The sequence below is a fragment of the Colletotrichum abscissum genome (genome assembly GCF_030869225.1).
Source record: "Colletotrichum abscissum strain IMI 504890 chromosome Unknown Scaffold_26.1, whole genome shotgun sequence".
Taxonomy (NCBI): domain Eukaryota; kingdom Fungi; phylum Ascomycota; class Sordariomycetes; order Glomerellales; family Glomerellaceae; genus Colletotrichum; species Colletotrichum abscissum.
Genome location: NW_026850165.1, coordinates 543,256 through 564,551, shown reverse-complemented (window position 1 = coordinate 564,551; position 21,296 = coordinate 543,256). Strand labels below are relative to the sequence as shown.

Here is a 21,296-nt window from a genome sequence, read left to right as displayed (position 1 = left end):
GCCAAGGTAGAGAGCCAGTGTTCCCCATATGGCAGGATTTGAGTTATCTGCTTTCGATGATGAGCTCGTTCTAGCTGCCCCATTCGTGCCAGACTTGACGGGCGGTGCCGACGTCTTCTTGGCGCAAGCGAACTTCGTCAATGGGGGATGCATTCTTGCGACGGGATTCCACCATTCCGCTAGCGACGCGACCGGTATGGTTATGGCGATGCGTGCGTGGTCGGAACACTGCAGAAACCTCGCGCATCCGGATACCAACGTGTGCAGCTGGCTGGCTCCGGAGAGCTTCAATCGCACCCTTCTGGAGCGGCTGTGGAGTAAGACGCCTGCCAAGGCTGTTGCCAAGATCCCGTGCGATACTTGGGGCTTTCTCGGCTTTCAGCCGCCAGATGCGGAGGAGGAAACGGCTACTGCTGCGGCCCCACCTGCGGCCCCGCTCCGGACCATGGAGTCTAGCATTTTTTACATCTCTCCGGACAATTTCAACAAATTGAAGAAGGATGTTTTAGATGACTCTCATGACGGGACGGGACTGTCGGCCAATGACGCACTCTTAGCGCTTTTCTGGCGCGGTTTCATGGAAGCGCGATACAAAGCGGCCATCGCATCCGGCCAGCCAGCGCCGGCGGACGAAGTGTCATACTTGGAATCTCCCGTCGACGGCCGCACGGATTTCGACCCAGAGCTTCCGTCGTCGTATGCTGGGAATCTCGTTATTGTCAACAAAGTTCCGATGCGGGTGGCCGAGCTCGCGTCGCCGTCTACGAGCTTGCGCGATGTCGCTCTGCAAATTCGGGCACAGGCGGCCAAGGTGAATCCAGGGCTTGTGAAGGACGCGTTCAACCTCATGCGCGAAGTTCCGGACTACACGAAGATGAAGCTTGCATTCACCCGACTCGATGGATTCGATGTCATGTTCACGTCAGTGTTGCTGCTGCCGTTGGATAAGATCAACTTTGGCGACTACGTGTTTAGCAATGATGGCAAGCCGGAGTCGCTGCGACCCTTGATGGATGCCTTCAATGCGAATTTTAGGCTTTGCATGGTGTTGCCGATGAAGAGTCACGGAGGTATCGAGCTGCTTATTAGCTTATTCGCTGACGAGATGGAGCAGCTGCTCGCAGACGAGGAGTTTGCAATGTATGCTGCATTTTGCTGTCATTAGGTAGCCATAGTCTGTCGCTCAGTAGAACAAATTCAATACCCCAAACAAGTTGGCTATCTACATTAACATCTGTGTCTGTTGTCTGTTCAAATTCCTCACCTTCGTCGCCTCCCCTGAATGACGGTATGCAGCGCTTCGCGTCGGGTGTCCAGCATTGACCACTGAAGACAGCCCAGTACCTGAGCCTATTCAGTAGCGTGATGATGCGTGAGAGTTCGAGTCCCTGTCAAGCAGCACGTGTCTCAACAAGACCAAGCTCGGCAACACCTTATTCGGAGTCGATACAGAAAAGATGTCACCGTCCGTGTGGTTCACTGCTTCAGACTCAGAGGTGCCGAGGAATAAACTTAGCAAGCCTTATTATGAGGGGCGATGAGTCGTAGTCTCCCGGCAGCTATCAGTCCGGCCTCCAGCTAGACACCAATCGTCGTCTTACTGCAGAGTCGGTCGCGTGTTCCCACCCACCAGTCTGGGTGTGTCAGTCAAATCTAAGTTCTAGATCCCTTGTCCTAATAACAGACCGCTCATTCCGATCCCCGCGAGCGCGACGTGCGGAATATGGTGCCCAGACGCGCTTGCGCGACAGCTCACTGATGTGCATCAGCACCTGATCACGGGGTGCATTGGTAGCGCGGCCGTTGCTCCTGCAAAAGAATAGAGAATGTTCCATGCGACAATTTCTACTCAACGCTCCCGGGGGCCGAAGCGCCCGCTCGTGGCCCAATCCAGTATGAGGCATTTGATGTCTGTTCCCAATCGAGCTTGGGAGGTTTGGGGCTGTGTGGCGCGAAGGCCTGCGTCAAAAACTTTGGACGAGTTCTACGTCGCATGCGAGAGCGGCTATGACGGCAACAGATTAATTGCTGTTCATATTTATCGCAAAGAATGCAAGATTCTTTCGAGACTTGCGGCTTTTGAGAATGCATGATATCAGCTTTCGGGGTCTTCAGATAGATAAGGTAGTTCGTCCGGCAGTGAAAGCTGGACATTAATACCGCAGAGGAAAAAGAGGCCGCCCCATGGGGAAAGTTTTGTTAAGACTCCGCCTGCGTGAGGCGGTGCCCATGATGTCGCTCTAGAACCTGTCTCCTCGGTTGGGCGACGGGCATTCCCTTAGTTTCTCTACTTAGAGTAGCCGAGTAGTCTCAAAAACCTTCATATTACCCGTCCTTGTCCTCATCCCATTCTCAAACACGAATCGTCATTGAATCGGTATCTTTGGTGGCATTTCCATTCTCCGACCCCCAAGAGCGACCAACATCGTCACAGCACAGCACTCATCACGGAATCGTTCCTCAAACTATTGGAATGGTCACCGCTTTCGCCAGATCTCACGACCACAAGTCAGTTCGGTCACCTCATTACTCTGATCCAAACATCTGCCAGGATATGGCAAAGCGTACGAAGGAGCGATACCTGCGAGCACACCACTCGAACGTGCGGTAAAGGAACACCTTGGACAAGATCTAGACCCTCGACTTGGCACTAGTACCTCTTCGGCCTTCAATCGCATCAAAGAAGAGAGAACATAACGTCATGTCGCAGAAGGAAGACGACAAGTCCATCCGGGGACTCGAAGATGCGACCCTGTTGAGTCCCAACGGAGGCTGTCGGGATGTGGAAAGCATCTCGAGTCCTCGAGGAAGAGAACCCGAACGAGGGACGACCCGTTACGTAGCCAACATGACCATGTTCGAATCCCCAACTATGCGGCCTCTGAGCAGACGTCCCACCATCGAGTCGAGGCGCACGACGTCGCCGCCCAACTCCGTCAAGGCATTTGCCAATGCGCGCCGCAGAGGACAGGATGTCGAAGCGCACGATCCGAGGGCCTCTTCGCGCAGACCTCAGGCCGAGGTTGAGACTAGCAATGACTATGGCCTCCGGGTATCTCAAAACTATCCCAATAGCATCAGTCGTAGCTTCCACAGCCGCAAGGCTCTTGATCGCGGTGCTCACGAAACCTCTTCGCCCGTGCCGAAGCCCAAGTCATCTCCCGAGGCCGAGGACACCAAGCTCGACAACGTCCAAAAAGATGGGCTCCACATCGACTTTGACTATTTGGAGACATTGATTGACGCTGAGAGTCGCGACCAGTTTGGCAGTTCCGACTTTGTCAATCTTCCGGATAGTTCCATCCCTACCGCTACGCGCATGTTTACCTCCGATGGAGACTTCATCGATGTTGCATCCCAAGCAGCTTCCATCGCGGGAGAGAAGGAGGCGACAGCACCCCAGCAACCGCTCCCGAGGGCAAGCCAGCACATTGAGCAAAGCCGCTTTAACTACTTCTCCTCGGCCTTGGAATCAACGATCCATGCAGCGGAATTCGGCGACCTCGTCCTCCCAGGCGAGAGCATCAGGTCTCTGTTCGAGATGCCCGAGGCAGAGGCCGATGGTGTCTGGTGGCTTAACATGAATAACCCGACTGGCAGCGAGGTCTGGACGATTTGCAAAGCCTTTGGGATCCACCCACTTACCATCGAGGATATCATACACCAAGAGAGTCGCGAAAAGATCGAACTCTTTCCGCTGTACTACTTCGCCTGCTTCAGGTCGTTCATCGTCGTCGAGGAAGATAATGAGAAAGACTACCATCCGTTCAACGTTTACGCGGTAGTCTTTAGAGAGGGGATACTCAGCTTCAGCTTCACTGCAAACTCGCATGCATTGAGGGTTCGATTCCGGATTTCGCAATTGAAGGAGCAAGTTTCTCTCAGCAGTGATTGGATCTGCTACGCGTTGATGTAAGCCAAAGCAGCCCCAGATGTCCCTCAAGGAGGTTGCTTCTTGTAATGAACCTCATCTGACACCAGCGCAGCGATGACATTGTGGACTCTTTTGGACCAGCGATCAACGAGATCGAACGCGAGGCCGATGCGATCGAAGACCAGGTGTTCATCACCCGTGTAGATGATAACCAAGCCTTTCTTCGGAAGATCGGATACACCAGAAAGAACGTGATGAGTCTCATGCGCCTGCTCGGCGGGAAGGCAGACGTGCTTCGTGCTTTCACTAAGAGATGCACTGAAGATTTCGATGTCACGCCACACATGGATATTGCCCTTTACCTTGGCGATATCCAAGATCACGCGGTAACGATGATGCACAGCCTTGTCCACTTCGATACCATGCTCTCGCGATCGCACAGCAACTACCTGGCGCAGCTCTCGATTGACAACATCGATATGGGTAACCGGACGAACGACTTCTTGAGTCGGGTGACGGTCATCGCCACTGTTATTGTTCCTCTCAATGTTGTGTGTGGTCTTTTCGGCATGAACGTCAAGGTCCCTTGGAAGGATACTGACAACCTTAACGCGTTCTTTGGAATCCTGGGCAGCATAACTGCTTTCGCTCTGCTGTCTCTTCTTGTTGCTCGACGTTTTAAATACCTCTGAGAATGATGTCGAGTAATTAGATCTATTTCATTTCTTATAATACGTATCATCCATAACGTTGCGACAACAAATTTAATTCATTTCACGAACTGCACGTGCAAGCAGTCTGCTTACTTCCATCAAGCCTCTTTATGGTCTACTCATGTGAAGTCCACGAAATTACCTTTCTGCCACCGGCCTGGAATCTTGTGGTAAAGCGAGATAAATGAGAAGGTACTTGTAACATGTTCGATGTCAGCATGTCTCGAAGAAAGAGTATTGGTTTGCACCCGCCGTCTCTTGCATGTCGCTATTTACTTACTTACATAAGTCAAACCACCCACTTTTGGCCCACCCCCCCTTTTAGCCTACCCTAATAACATGGTCTTAAAATATCGATATTAACTATAGTTAATTATTTAACTACCTTCTATTACTATAATAATATAATTATTATTTTTATTAAATAACTTAACCCTTATAAGTTAATTAGGACTAATTAAACGGTTACTAAAGTCTTTTTAAGCCCTCTATACGTCCTAAATATTTATAAACTTAGTATTTAGGTTTATTAATATACTCTTCTTTTTTTTAAGCCTTATATACTTAATCTTTATTTTTAAAAATTAAATTTAGTACTAAAATATAGCTAAGTAGTAAGCTTATTTATTAAATACTTTTTTTACTTTTTTAAATAATAATTATTAAGTAATATTATTTAGACTAAGCTTTATAAATAGCTTTAAATAGTTACTAAACTCGCTAATCTTTTTAAGAATTAACTAGTTAATAATAAAGGTTATTAATACTTAATTAAGTAGTTTTTTAATATTATTAGTTATTTACTTAGTTTTTATACCCTTTTTAAATAGTATAATTTATATAAATAGGGTTATTAAATTAAAAAGTAATTTAGCTATATTAAGTAGTTATATATTATAGCTAGCTAGTTATAATAAGTATATTAGTAGAAGTTAAGGCTATGAGTACTAAGTAAATAGTATTATAGTTATAAATAGCTTTTTTAAAACTATATTTATAAGTTATAAAATAAGTAAGGCTTTAGTAATTAATTATAAACTTATTAAAAAAGGTTTTTAATAAAAATAGCTAAAAGCGATCGTAAGATTTAATACTAAGTTAATTATTAAAAAAACTATAAGAAGTTTATCCTTAAGCTTAGCTTAAGTTTATATTATATATAAATTTTATTTTTAAATATATTTTTTATTTATATATTTACTTAATAAGCCCGGTATTTTAATTATATAGGCTTTATATTTTAAAAAAACGGGGTCCGTATTTTTAATATACGGACCTTCTTATTTCTTATTATTATATAACTTATTTTATAATTTTTTTATTTTATAAAAATTACCTTATGTTCTTATACTCTTATATATATAATATATTATAGCTATTATAAGCTTATAGGGCGGGCCTTAGTTTTAGTTATATATATTAGGTCGTAATATTAGGTCTCTTTTTTAAAAGTCTAGTCCTATAGACTTATAAATAGGTTATTTATTCCTAAGTTAGGGATTCGTTAAGTATACTTTTTTAAAATATACTAATACAATATTAAGTCGTATTAAAAAACGTTTATTAAATAACTTTATTTCTAAGCTTTATTTAGCTTATAATAACGTATTTAATTATTTTAGTTCTAATAACGTAATGCTTTATACTCAATATTTCTATATAAAATGCGTATATTATATAGTTAAAAGGTCGAAGACTTATTAAGATTATAAAAATCTAAAACGTCTTTATAATAGTCTTATTATTACGTTAAGTTATAAGTATCGTTATAGGCTTATTATTTATAGTTATTAATATTTTCGTAATAAAGAGGCTAAGTAACTAATATTAAAATTTAAATAAAAAAAAAAAGAAGCTAGTAATACCTTACTTAATTTTTATACAGAGCTCGCTCGGATTTAGTCCGAAATTATAAAAGTAGTTAGTTATTTAGCCCGTATTCGGATTATTAAAAAAAAAAAAAAAGAGCGGTATATTAAATCTTTTATTTAAAATATATAAAAGTTAGAAAAAGAGGATTACGTTCTTTTTATATTAAATATTTACGAGTAATAAGTAGTAAGTAACCTTTAAGTAGTAAGTATTTTTAATAATATTAACTAGACTTTTTTTAGGATTAGTAACGAGTTTACCTCCTTAGGGCCGTTAATATCGGATACTAACGTTCCTAAGTATCGTAATAGTCCCATAAGAGTTTTTAAAAATATTAGAAGTTTATAATAAGTTCTTATATATTTTCTTTATATTTATAGCCTTTCTATTTAATAAGGTATTCCTTTTTATTATCCTTTATTTTATAGTTAATAATTTTTTTAACTTCGTATTCTAATTAGTTTAGTTTAATAATAATATAATCTTTTATATATAAACCTCTCGGTATAGGTTTAAGTAATAAAATATAAAAAACGGGATAATATTATATTATATTTAGTAATCTTAATTTGTAATTAACTAGTAAGACTTTTTTAATAATTTCAAAAAGTCTAAGTTTTTTATAGTCTAATTTATTACTTAGTCATTTCGTTTTAATATTATAGCAAAGGAAATAAGTATTATCCCCCTCTTTTAAAAATAGTTTTTTAATTTTTAATTTATTTACGTTTTTTTTTATACGTTATTATATAAACTCGAGGTTTAGTAAGGCTTATTTATAAATCTCTTTAAGTTTATTTACGTTTATTATAGTTTTTATAGCTTATAGTTCTTATTATACTTCTTTATATATTATTAGTTAGAATCCGTAATTAAAGTAAAACGGGGATTTTTTTATATTTTTACTAACTATACTATTATATATAAACTAGGCTATTAGTAAAAGTACTACTTAATTATCCTAGTCGTAATTTATATAATAACGAAGGTATATCTTAAAAACCTAATTAATCTTTTTTATTTATCTATCGGTTTATAAATAAAATAATATTAATAGTTTATAATCTATACTAAGTTACGAAATTAGGGATTTTTAAAACTTTAAAATAAATAGCTTATTTTTATTAGAGATAATTTCTTTTAATAAACTATAGTTCGAAAGTATAACTTTAATAAATATATATATATTAGGTCTTTTATAGTATTTAATTCTTTATAAGGAATAAAATATATAAACTTAGTAAGTCGATCGACTATAACTAAGATACTATTATACTATATTTTAATAAATAGTTCTCTAGATTTTAATAGTTTAATAATAAAGTCTTATATAATTAATTATTATATTTTTATTAGTAGTTATAATAGTTATAGCTCGTTATAAAGCTTATACGGGCTATTTTTACTTATTTTATAAGTTACGTAGTTTTTAATTACTTTTATAATTTTAGCGTATATAATAAATTTATTATAGTATTAATAAATCCGTTTTTACGTTTTAGTAATTCCTTAGTAACTATATATTAATATATTATAAATTTTTATAATAAGCTTAAAAGTTATCTTTTTAATCGAGCTAGTATTAATCTTTCTAATTATTATAAAGAGCTTCGTAATTAATATAAGGCTACCGTCCTTTTCTTATTTAAAAATAACTTATATTTTTTTAAGAACCGCGACTTCGTAATTAGGTCTTTTACTAAGAGCGTTTACTTTACTATTTTCTAAACTTTTTTAATAAATAATTCGGAAGTTATACTTAAATAAGAATTCGCTCTATCTAACTTATTGTTTATTTAGGTTCTTATTTATTATAAAATTTATAAAGTTCTTATAATTTATATAAACTATAACTTCGTACTTAGTTCTAGATAACTATAGTTTTTATTTTTAAAATGTTTTAATAATTACTATTAGTTCTTTATTATAGATTTACTAATTTAATTCTATTTTATAAAATACTTTAGAATAAAAATAATATAAGTAAAGCTTTTTTTATTTATTTTGTTATTCTAAAACCGCTCTTATAATAAAATTTAAAATATCGGTCTCAATTTTAAAAAGTTTTTAAAGGTTTAAGATCTTAGTAATTAGTTTAAAAATAACTATATTCTTAATTTTAATAAATGCTTTTTTATATTTAGGATCCTAAACGAAGGGAGTATCTTTTTATATTAAGTTATTAAGGGGTCTAACTATATTAATATAATCCTTAAAAAATTATTAATAAAAATTAATAAATCCTAAAAATCTTTATATATTTTTAACGTTTTATAATATAAGCTAGTCCTTAACTACTTCTATTTTTAATATTTATATATAAATTTATTTTAGTATAATAATATATTTAAAGAAGTTTATTTTTTATATATAGAATTTATATTTAGAGGGTTCGGTATATAGCTTAGTATTTTAAAACTTTTAAAATATTATATAAATATATTTTTTATATATTTTAAAATTAGAGGAGAAGATAAGAATATTATTAATATAAATAATAATAAAAATATCGACGTACTCTTAGAATACGTAATTAATTATTATTTAAAAAGTTATTAGAGTATTAGTAAGTCTAAAAAGTATAACGAGATATTTAAAAAATCCTTTACGAGTTTAGAATACCGTTTTTTACTTATTTCCTTTTTTAATCCGAATCTAGTTAAATACTTTTTTAAAATTTATAATAGTAAATTAGTTAGCTCTATAAAATAGATCTCTAAGCTTAGTAATAAGTAATAAAAAGTAGTAATTCTTTTTTATAATTTCGTTAAGTCTTTTATAATTAATAATAAGTTTTAATTTTCCGCCCTTTTTTAATATAAAAAATAAGGGGAATTTAGTAAGAGAATTCGATAGTTAAATATATCCCTTTTTAAGTTTTTTATTAATATATTTATTAAAATACTTTTATTTTTTTTAATTTATTAAGTATATTAAATAGAACCCGGGTTATATCCCTTTTTTAAGCTCGATTTTTATATCTTAGTTACTATGTTTTAGTAATCCTATTATTTTAAGTTTTATAAATAGTTTTTTATATATCCAGTACTCTTTAAGTATAATTTAGAGTTATTATAATCTCTAATTATTAATATTAATTATAAACTTTTTAGAACTTTTTACTATCTTAATAAAAGCTATATATTATATTTATTCTCGTTCTTTAGGAGTTTTTAAAAATCCGTTTAAACCCTTCTTTTTAAGTCGTTTAGTAACTAGATTTTTTTAAAAAACCTAGCTAGTAGTCTAATCTATTTATAAGTTATGCTTTTATAATTATAAAATTCCTAAAATAACATTAATATTTTCTATCTCTATAATATTATATTATAGTTATTCTTATTAATTATTAATATATATTAAAAAGTATATAGTCTTTTAATTAATATATTTATAGTTATAGTTAACTCGTTTTCTTTTTATTATTTATAGTTAATATAAGTTACTTTTTTATATTTATAGTAAGTTAAGTTTATTTACTATTTTTAGTAAAATATAACTTTTTTATACGCTACTATTAATAATAGCGTTTAATTCTCGTTTATAAATATTAAGGTTAATTTATAAATATACGTCGTTATATTATTTAGTTATACATAAGAACTTCTTTTCTATTCTTACCTTTTATCGTTTTTTTATAATTAGCTTTTTTAGTTTTTTAATATACGTTTTTTTTATTAAGTACTTTATTTACGTAGTTCTTATTATTCTCTTTAAGCCTTAGCTTTTTTAATATAGTAAACTTAATATTAGTTGTACTTATAGTCTTCTTATCCTATATATTTATTATTAAAGTATTTTATAAAAAAGCTAGGATCTGGGCCGAATATTATTTTGTTATTATCGTCGTAGCTTAGTAACGTTTAGCTAAGTAATTAGTCTTTTATATAAATATCTTTAATAAGCTTATTATTACGTTTTTATAAATAGAAGCGACTATTTTATTTATATATAAGGTATTAAAAATATTTATTATTTAGGTATTTTATTTAAAATAATTCTTTATAAAAGGGGTCTTCGGGGTTAAATACAGAGTAATTTTTATTTATATAGGGGGTTATTATAACTTTTTTACGTTCTTTAGTTCTATAAAACTAAATAGTTTAGTTATTTTTAAATAAATAAATATACTTATATCGTAGTTCGTTATTATCTTTTTTAAAATTAATATCGTTAATACTAAATAGTACTTTATAATTAATCTCTATTTAAGTACGTCGTTAAGTAACGTTACGAGGTTTATCTAAATTATAAAGTAATTTTACTTCGTTAAAATAAAAAGAACTAGTTCTTATTTTAACATCTTCTTTTTTAAAATTAAAATTAATTTTTCTTTTTTTTATAATTCCGAAGTTAAGAGTTAGTTTCTTAATTATTTTAATCTTATTTTTATATAAAAGGTCTTTAAGTTATTTTTTAATTTTATAAATAAATTTTTTATTACTATTTATTTTTTATATTATATAGATAGACTTAGTTAGGATTTTATTTAGATCGAGTCCTTTTTTAAACTTAGTAAATTGTTTTTAGTTTATATAGTTTCGTCGTACTATATAAACGAGGCTACTTATAATTTTTTTAGTATTAGGTCTTCTTTTTTTAAATTTAAAGAGCTACTCTTTTATATTAACTAAGCGTTTTTATTTAATTCGTTTTTTAAAAAGATAAAGTATATTTTTTATAATAGGGTTTATTTTAGCTTTTTTTTTTATATTTTTATAAATCTAAGAGAGCGTAGTAATATATTTAATATTATTTTTTTTTAAAAGTATAGGGTTAGTAAATAAATATCTTTTTTTTTTATTATTATTACTAGGGTCTTAACGAATAGTATAATATCGGATCGTCCCTTATTCTTAGGTTATTTTAAGTACTATCTTATTTATTTTTTACTATCTTAGTAAGTAAGATAATTATTATTATAATAAGCCGTTTATAAAAATTATTTATAGGGGGTTTTTTTACTTACGATATTAGCTTATTTTTTTAAAATAGGTTAGTATTAAATATGCTTAAGTTATTAATAATCTCTAGCTATATATCCTAGTTTATCGTAATTATAATACTTAAAGTCTTTTTTTTAATAAGGTTATTCCCTTTTAATAACGCTAAAATTTATTAGTCTATTATAATACCCTATTATAGTAATTATTAATTTATATTTATATTTATTATTAAGTTTAGCTTAGTTATTTTAAATATTCTATCCTTTTTATTTAAAGCGTCGTTCGTAAAATTAATTATTAATTTTAATAATTATATTAATATAATTATAAAGTTTATTAAGTCGGTCTTAATAAGAGAAGTTATTTTTAACTTTTTTTTTTAGGCCGTAATAAAAGGCTACTATAAGTACTTTATTACCCTAATCGAGCTTAGAAATAATCTATTTAAATTTAAAAATATACTTACTAACTAACCCTTTTTATATAAGGGTTATAAGCCTTCGTTTAGTAATTCGTTTTTTATTAAAGTTACTAAAGGTTTTTTTAAGTTTTTTTTTAAACTCGTTATAGTTATTAAAAATTTTCTTAATATTTTTATTTTAGATATTACGTTCGTTTTTAAAATAGTTTTTTATAAAAAGTTCGAACTAAGTAAGGGTATTCTTTTTAAAAAATAAAGTTATATAATAGACCTTATTTATTTTAATAATAAAAGAGGTCCCGTAATAGTATAAATAAGCCCTAGTTTAGGTAAAAAATTTTTAAAAAGTATCCGGGGACTTATTATAGGGTTCTAATTTAGAGTACTTAGTTCTAAATATTAAAAGAGGTTGGGGCGCTATAAGCTAAGTATAAAGTTATTCGTTTTTATTTTTAAATTTAAATATTATATTATATAATTATTAAATAGTAGGTATAATTACTTTAATAAACTATGCTATATTATTATTATTAATAATTAATATATTCGTACTATTTAGTTAGTTTTTTAAAAAGTAAACTTATTAAATAAGAGTAATTAAAGTATTATAACTAGCTAGTTATAATAAGTATATTAATAAAAATTAAGGCTATAAATACTAAGTAAATAGTATTATAGTTATAAATAGCTTCCCTAAAGTTATATTTATAAGTTATAAAATAAGTAAAGCTTTAGTAATTAATTATAAACTTATTAAAAAGGGTTCTTAATAAAAATAGTTAAAAGCGATTATAAGATTTAATATTAAATTAATTATTAAAAAAGCTATAAAAAGTCTATCCTTAAGCCTAGTTTAAGTTTATACTATATATAAGTCTCGTTCTTAAATATATTTTTTATTTATATATTTATTTAACGGGCCCCGTATTTTAATTATATAGGCTCCGTATTTTAAAAAAATAGGGTCCGTATTCTTAGTATACGGATCTTTTTATTTTTTATTATTACGTAACTTATCCTATAGTTCTTCTATTTTATAAAAGTTACTTTATATTCTTATATTCCTATATATATAGTATATTATAATTATTATAAGCTTATAGGGCGGGCCCTGGTCTTAGTTATATATATTAAGTTATAATACTATAGTTTAGTTACTTTTTATTTACTTTATATATTTAATAACGTTAAACTAGCTAAATAAGTAAGCTAATAATAACTTAAAAAATACTACTTTTTAATAATAATAGAATTATTTACTACATCCTCTTTACTAAGCTCCTTTTTATAATAGGATTTAATAAAATTAAAAATAGCTATATTTAATAACTAGAAGATTTAAGAAGTATATAATAATAAAAATAATAAGTAAACGTTATTTTTATAATACTCTTATATAAATTCTATCGTTATATAACTTTTATAGCTATTTAGTATTAATAATTAAAGCTAGTTTAGCTTACTAAGCCCCTTAATAAGGGGGGTCTTAGTTTATAATAAGAACACTTTTTTTAACTAATAAAGGGTAATCTCGTTAATTATTTAACTATTATTTATTATTATAAACTTCTAACTATTATAAAAGTTAAGTTAAAATAGAAACTACTATTATTATACCGTTTTTCTTTATAAATAATTAGTAGTTTAATAAGTTTACTATTAATAAAAATATATTTAATAATCGTTATTTAAGTATGCGAACTAGGCTCTTTTTTTATATTATTATAGCTTTTATTATACTTAAAACTAGCCTATTAGCTCTCTTATTCTTTATTATACTAGTCTTATTTATATTACATTTATTAGCCTATTTAATAACGCTAATCTTTAGTATATTAAATAATCTAAACTATAATTTAATTATATTAATAATAACTCTATTAATATATTACGAATTTATTAAACGACTTCTCTTAACCCTTATTAATAAATTCTTTTTAAAAAAAGTATTAATCTATCTCTTTCTAAGTAGTTTAGTATCTTTTTAAAATATTAAAACTTATTTAGTAAATTTTTTAACTTATTAATAAGTTAGTATAATACTTAGGGTATATTAAATTTAAACTTATTAAGCTAGCTAGTTTTTTTATTATAAAAAAAGCCTCTAGAGGTTTATAAATATTATTACCCTCGTTTAGTAACTTTTTTTATAATTCCGAAGTATTAACTTAAAAACCCCGAATATAATTAAGGCTCTCTTAAAAAAGAGACCGTTTTTAATAATATTAAAAGCCTATTAAACCTTATTTTTAGTATATAATACTATTAGCTATAAATTAATAAGTATGTGGTGGTTTTTTTCCGGCTTTACAGGCGCAAAAGATCGACCTTAACGGGATTACGTTTTTAAAAGAAATTATATAATATAATATACTTTTTAACTATATAATATATATAATATGCCCTAAGTACGCACTTAATATAATATAATAATTTCGATATAAAAACTATTATATAATTTAGGATAAGTAAGCTATTTTATAGTAGTACTAGTTAGAAAGGTTAATAATAGAGGTTAGTTATAATAATTAGCTATAATAGTCGGCCGTAATAGTTAAAAGCGGCCTTTTTTAACTATAGAAGTTCTAAACTTTAATAATAATATAGAGGTTTTTAGAGAAAGAGCTAAATAAGTTAATATTTATTATTCGTACTAAAGCTCGTAAAGATTCTTTTTATTTTTATCGCTTTTAATATTACTTAAAACTGCTCTCTATTTAAACTAAATAAATTTACTAAATAAATCTACTAAATAAACCTATTAATATAGGGCGATGATATTCTGCCACCAGCTGCCGCTATTCTGCCACCAAGTGTGGCTGCGGCCGCCACACGACCGCCGGCCTCGGGCACACACGTAAGCTGGGCTCTGCGTAGTCAGCATTCGAGTGGGTTGGGCCAATCAGAGGCCGTCAATTGACTTGAATTATTTTGGTAAAAAGTACGGTAATCGACGCGTTAGCCCAAGTCGACGTATTGGCCCAAGTCGACGTATTGGCCCAAGTCGACGTATTGGCCCAAGTCGACGTATTGGCCCAAGTCGACGATTCCGTCGAATTGGCCTAATTGGCCTAATTGGCCTAATTGGGCAGCTGGGCAGCTGCCCAGCTGCCCAATTGACTCGCTCGAAAAGCTGGCAGCGGCCTGCCAGCGGCAGTCTGTAAACGAGGTCGAGGATTTGCGACGCTTATTCGGGTGGGTTAACTCTGCGAGGCGTTGCTGCTTTCGATCGCGACCGCCGTCTCGTAGGTCTCGTCAAATGCTGCTCTGGCCTCGGGCAGGGTAGAGAAGCGCTGGCCGTAAAGTGGGTAGTCGTACTCCACGTGACCGTATTCGTCGTAATCGACGGCATGCTAATAGACGAAGGGATCGTCAACTTCGCGATTATTCTCTTCTTACGGCATATTGACGTTGGGAATAGCTTCAATTGGCGGCAGCGGCAGCGGCAGCGACGGCGAGGTCGACGAAGTGGTGGTTGTAGGTGGGTAGGTAGGTAGGTAGGTAGGTAGGTAGGTAGGTAGGTAGGTAGGTAGGTAAGTGGGTAGGTAAGTGGGTGGGTATGGGCAGCTGGCCTCCGGGCTCGGAGGCAGGGGCGGTCGCAGCCACACTTGGGGGCGGGATATCGGCAGGTGCTGGCAGAATATCATCGCCCTTAATATATAAATTACTACTTTATTCTTAGTATATAGTTAGTAATTAGTAAACTAAAACTCTTTAAAAATACTCGTTAATAAGTTTACCCCTCTCGGGCTAGGCGCCCTCTTTAGCTAGCTTAACGCTATAGTTATTATAACTAATATAAATATACTTAAGAATTAGTAAAATACTTTTTAATAGTACGGAATTTAGCTAGGTAATAATACGAACGCTATAAATAGCCGGGCTAGTACGGACGTTAAGATTTAATATATTAATATTAACTTAGAAATTATACTTTATAAAATTAAAAAGAATTTTAATATAAGCTATATTATAAATATAAAAAAAATATATAAGGGGCCCTCTAACCTTTAATAAGAAGGAGTATATAATATAAAATTTAGCTATTTATATAAGCTAGTATTAAGAGGTTTTATATACGTTAAAATAAGTATAGCTCGCTCTTTAAATAGTTAGAATTATGCGGGGGAAGGTTAGGAGTTAATAAAAGGAAGATAATAATTAAGTTAGTTAATTACTATTTTAATTAGTAATTAGGTATAGAGCGTAATATACTTAGTTTTCCTTAATACGTAATATATAGTATAGCCCCGGCGGATTACTCCGTCGGGGGGATTAATAAGTATATAAAAAAGAAATATATTTAGACGATTTTTATAATTATTATATTAAATTAAAAATCGTAAGTAGGGTTTTTAATCAGTAGCTAGGAAGGAAATTGGGGTGGGCCAAAAGGGGGGGTGGGCTAAAAGTGGGTGGTTTGACTTACCATGGTGCCACCTTCTTGCTTATGTTAACTCCCGTTCAACTCATCTCGGCGGCAATCGCAACTACGATACTTAACCGTGCCTCCCTAATCGCGCGTGGTTTCCCATACCAAGACGCTTTGCAACTTCTTCATCCGGGAAGGCGCTGTGCCAAGCCTTGAGATCTTCCGCCTTGGCAGCTGTCGATGTCACACCAGTTCAATACGTCCTTCCCCAGTCAGACTATCACCTCCCCTTTTGATGTTGCCATGCCATTGTTTTGGAAGGCATATTCTAGTCTGCTAGAAGAGGGGAAGCTGCAGGTGTTTAAGCGACCTTCACGAGCCGCTCATGGTTCTTGCTTCTCGAACTTATAACTGAGGCTTTCAGCTTCGCATGCTTCGCCAAGATTCGATTCGTCGACGCCAAGCATCTCATTGCCTCATCACTATTTGCACATTATTTCGCCATGAAGGCGTCGCTCATCTCAGCTGTTGCCCTGGTTCCTGTGGCTCTGGGCGCGACTGTTCCCAGATCTGCGAAGGTCGACTATACTGGCTTCAAGGGTCTTCGCATTACTCTCCCCGAGGGCTCCGAGAACTTGGCCGACCAGATTAACGAGTTAGCTGCAACGATCTTGAACCCCGGCGCCAAGGAACAGTTCGATGTCGTCGTATCTCCCGACAATGTCGACGCCATCAGCCAGCTGGCTGTAAACACCACGATTCTCCTCGAGGACGTCGGTGCTGCTTTTGCGGATGAAGATATGGCAACGGTTTATGCTGGTGAGTCTATGGATCATTACCACAAACTGATCTCACCTCATACTCATCGATCAATCAGTCCCCAGCGAAACCTGGTTCACTTCTTATCACAGCTATGCCGACCACTTGACTTTCTTGAGAGACCTCCAGAGCAGCTTTCCCGGCCAATCTGAAATCACTACCGCGGGCTCATCTTTCCAAGGCCGAGCGCTCACCGGCATTCATATCTGGGGAAGCGGCGGCAAAGGGTCCAAGCCGGCTGTTGTTCTCCACGGCACCGTTCACGCTCGCGAGTGGATTAGCACGATGGTGAGTAATAAACACAACATCCACAAGTATTCACTGCAATCTGAGTAATTCTAATCAACACATCATGTCAGACTACAGAGTATGTGGCTTGGCAACTTTTGACAAAGTACGCAACAGACTCTGCCATCAAGGCCGTGGTTGATAAGTTTGACTGGTACATCACTCCTGTGGTGAACCCAGATGGTGCGCGCCCCTGCAGAACCTCGCCTGTAAACGAAGAGCAAACTCATTCTTACCATTCTTCCAGGCTTTGTTTACACTCAGTCCACTGACCGTCTCTGGCGCAAAAATCGCCAGACCAACACCGGCAGTTCCTGCGTCGGCCGCGACCCCAACCGTAACTGGCCGTATAAGTGGGAGCTGACCGGAGGTGCTTCGACAAGCCCCTGCGCCGAGACTTACAAGGGGGCTGCCGCCGCCGATACCCCAGAAATCAAGGGCCTTAAGGCGCAGATCGACTCTTTGTCTGCCAGCAGGGGTATCACCCTCTACCTCGATGTCCACTCCTACGGACAGTACATCCTTTGGCGTAAGTCCATCCTCTGGATTGATCATGTGAGAGTACAGTTTGAACTCAAATGGTTATACATAGCTTATGGATATGATTGCAACTACGTCGCTCCCGATGACGCTGCGCTACAAAGCATGGCCCAGCGCGGTGCGACCGCTATCCGTGGCGTTTCCGGCACCAGCTACACTATTGGCAATGCTTGCCGTGCTCTGTACGCGACCACAGGCGATAGTACCGACTACGTTCACGGCGTTGCCAAGTCCAAGTACACGTACACCATTGAGCTTAGAGACAGAGGAACCTACGGCTTTTCACTTCCGGCAAGTCAGATCTCGGCTACTGTGAAGGAGACTTGGGCAGGAGTTCTTGCCATGGCCCAAGCTGCATGATGTAGGAACCACCTCGATCGCAAGCCCACAAACATAACTTGTGAAGGAGTGAGGCCTCACTTGTTTCAGACAGAGGAAAGTTGAGATAATTGTATAGCTTTGAAAGTATTCGTTGATCCAGCTCTGGAACTAATCAAGTTTGATATGATCGTTGACCTCTGCCCAAGATTCATCTAGATTTGCGTTTGCACTCGGGTGTTCATCACTCGTCGAGGCGTGAAACGTATAAGTCAGAAGTTCCACCGAGGAGGATACCAGTCGAATGCTTGTCATGTCACATTTGGTTTTGTGTTTCACAGATTTCAGTAAACGAGGCACAAATCTTCCAACTGAGAGACTCAATTAGGAACATGAAGGCTGCCAACTCAACTTGACCAAACCTCCTTCGTCAGGTTTTTGAAAATGTCCTCTTTATCCGCCGTGTTATCTAGTTTTTCACCATATATCAAAAGCGTCTATGGGATGATGGTATCTGTATTCGATAACTTTCTAGCTCGTTTGCAGACTGCCAAATATGCTACATGTACTAGGTACTTATGAAGGGCACAACGGGAAAATTCTATGACTTACTCATTTCCCTGGTTGGCTGTCAGGCCTCGCCGGTCAGGCCTCGTCGGTTAAGGGATAGCTCAGGGGCATAAGGAGGGGGACCAAGCAACAAAGGAGCAGCTCAGGCATATATAGAGCGCTGGTAGTACACCTCGAGGGAAGGGCAGATTTCAGTAATTCATCTTTTAGACCCTAACAGCGGTTGGCCTCTGTGAGCTTCTTCCTTGTGTCACACACCTATTGACATTGGCACAACTAAGATAGAGGTATCTGCTAGCATACTAGCAGCTTTCAGTAATCAGGCGACCAGCTATAATCTCGGGGTGGTATGTGTGGTAGGTGGTATGACATTCATGTGCGTCTGCAGAAGGGTGTATTTCGCAAGATCTTTCAGAAACATCCGAAACCATCAAAGACGATTTAGTGGGGGACCCTTCAGCTTAGCTTCCTACTCCATGACCACCGACCCAACAATTAGCACGGCCAAGTAATTCCAGCGCTTGGCTACTGAGTCAGGAGCAACATAGCTAGCACAATCACTGAGTACTGATCCGTGAAGACGAAGGCAAAGTTAAGCTGGTTCCAAAGCCACGGCACACATATCATACTTGGTCTTAAAAGCCCAGGTATTGTCTTGCTATTTGTTTCAGCTGCCATGTTACATGATTGTATCCTCGAAGAGTGAAGCTACACTCAGATGACGTGACCGAGTAATTGGAGTTGCATAGGCCATCTCTCGTCTAACCAGAGGGTGGTCTACGAAGAGGGCTGCAGAATGATCCTTCTGTAGGTCACGAGAGGGATATCTCTATTGTCCCGAACATAGAGTATGAGATGCATCGTCTATCCATTCAAGGTCAGAATTGAACTCAAATTTCATTTGTTATCAAAGACTTTGAAATGCCATAATACAGATAAAGACTTGCCTGATTCTTGAGTGGCTCAACCCTCACGACGCTGCCATCGGCAGTCAAGTTTGCGATATCCATGTTCTGACTGACCAAGGGAATAGTGAACCCTTCCAAGTCCCTACCAGTCGCTTCGCGATAATGGAACCATTCAAAAGACAGGGCATCGGAGTCTGGGTCCCAGCTCTCGGCCGCATCAAAGACCAGGCTTTCACCAAACTGGTACTCAACTTGGAAACTTGACGGCCCACAAGAGCCATTGACAACAGCGACCGGCTGGTGGTTGTTTTCGCCAAATTCCCCGTTGACAGTCCACTGCATCCGGGAAGCAAAATCGTGCTGAAAATCCTCTCTCCATCGCCAAATGGTCGCGTATTTGCTTGAGAACGCCTCCCCATTCGCGCCACGGACATAATCCGCAGTATCGCTGTACAACCTGCGGCCCCCATCTGCTGTAGATGTGTCTAGCAACGAGTATCGGCCGCCCCAACCACCCCACTGAGGATTGTCAATATCTCCGAGTCCATTTTGGACGAGAGACAAAAAGGCAGGGGTGTCGCCCTCCATGATGAAGGTCCAGTTGAGGTAGTGCGAACCTAGAGGTCCGATGCGGATGTGCTTCTGCAGCCAATCGTTGGAGACAATTTCCGTGTTCGGACCACCTTTATCAAAGTGGCGATACTCTTCTCCCGAAATGCCGATCCAAGTCGGTTGCGTGTATTCGTTCCAGCCGTGAAGAGAGACAATGTAGAACAATTTGGGGAACCGATCGCGAATCCAAGGCCCGGCATCATCTTGGTCTGAGATTGAGTAGACTCGGAGAGTGTCAACGAATTTGCCGACAGCATCAGCCTCGCGCGTTGACGAAACGTGTTGGAGGGCTTCAGCCAGAACAGCTGCTCCGCCCCAGACTGACACCCATAGCGGATCAGTGTCGCTCGATTCGTCGGCGGCTTGGACTAGTGCTACAGCTGCGCTGCTCAAGTTGTTCTGCTTGAGGGACGCAAGACCATAAACCGCGTGGCCACTGGACACCTTGCCCAAAAGATCCTCGGCCGAGGGATACGTAGCGTCGGCAGGTACATTGCTGTTGAGGTTATCGACCACCTCGCCATACCCTCGGATGACCTCCTGGATGGTATCGGCATCCGTACGGTTTCGCAGCCAGGTCGAAGTTATCGCTGCAATGCCTTGGACGTCTAACTCGTTTGCGTAGGTAAGGAAACGGACGAGGCTCATCTGGTCGTCTGGTTCATTGCTCATGTCGGTGAGGACAAAAACACGGTGCTTGTGTTCGTATCGAGAGGACTCGCATTGTTTGCTGGCAAAGACCAGAGACGCAAAGATCGAGAAGAGGAAGTAAGCCAGCCAGAATGGCTGATTCCATGTGGGCGTCATGACGAAGAGACTAGCCGGATGCGAGAACAAGTTTAGGTCTGAGTCTTGCAACAGACTGCTGGTAATTGAGTGCTTGTTTCGATCTAAGGTCTTCGCGTTGAGCAAGTCTGTGTCCTCGAGGCAAGTAAGGTTACATATAACCTTGGAGTGTATAAGGTTCCCCACTGCAAGGGATACCAATACTCTTTTAGGGCTAAGAAATCGGGTCGTCAACAGTAGAGCTGCTTTATAGGCAA

At 36.1% G+C, this 21,296-nt stretch overlaps 5 protein-coding genes across 5 annotated transcripts; 3 read left to right on the top strand and 2 right to left on the bottom strand.

The window, feature by feature from the left end:
* Positions 1 to 28: 28 nt before the first annotated feature.
* On the top strand, positions 29 to 1,165 carry CABS01_10375 (transferase family protein; the record flags this gene model as incomplete). The annotated part of the gene is made up of 1 exon (XM_060543731.1): positions 29 to 1,165. One exon carries the CDS (start codon positions 29 to 31, stop codon positions 1,163 to 1,165), a length of 1,137 nt encoding a protein of 378 aa, XP_060399413.1.
* A 1,308-nt stretch (positions 1,166 to 2,473) lies between these two features.
* On the top strand, positions 2,474 to 4,566 carry CABS01_10374 (CorA-like Mg2+ transporter; the record flags this gene model as incomplete). The annotated part of the gene is made up of 3 exons (XM_060543730.1): positions 2,474 to 2,602; positions 2,711 to 3,912; positions 3,987 to 4,566. 3 exons carry the CDS (start codon positions 2,474 to 2,476, stop codon positions 4,564 to 4,566), a joined length of 1,911 nt encoding a protein of 636 aa, XP_060399412.1.
* Positions 4,567 to 9,150: 4,584 nt separating this feature from the next.
* Positions 9,151 to 9,312, bottom strand: CABS01_10373 (uncharacterized protein; the record flags this gene model as incomplete). The annotated part of the gene is made up of 1 exon (XM_060543729.1): positions 9,151 to 9,312. A coding segment is annotated over one exon (162 nt), but the record flags the coding sequence as incomplete, so codon positions are not given.
* A 4,799-nt stretch (positions 9,313 to 14,111) lies between these two features.
* CABS01_10372 (zinc carboxypeptidase) lies at positions 14,112 to 18,205 on the top strand (the record flags this gene model as incomplete). The annotated part of the gene is made up of 5 exons (XM_060543728.1): positions 14,112 to 14,116; positions 16,623 to 17,017; positions 17,076 to 17,305; positions 17,377 to 17,488; positions 17,553 to 18,205. 5 exons carry the CDS (start codon positions 14,112 to 14,114, stop codon positions 18,203 to 18,205), a joined length of 1,395 nt encoding a protein of 464 aa, XP_060399410.1.
* Positions 18,206 to 19,623: 1,418 nt separating this feature from the next.
* On the bottom strand, positions 19,624 to 21,060 carry CABS01_10371 (uncharacterized protein; the record flags this gene model as incomplete). Its single annotated transcript, XM_060543727.1, has 1 exon — positions 19,624 to 21,060. The coding sequence occupies one exon, from the start codon at positions 21,058 to 21,060 to the stop codon at positions 19,624 to 19,626; it is 1,437 nt and encodes a 478-aa protein (XP_060399409.1).
* Between the last annotated feature and the right edge of the window lie 236 nt (positions 21,061 to 21,296).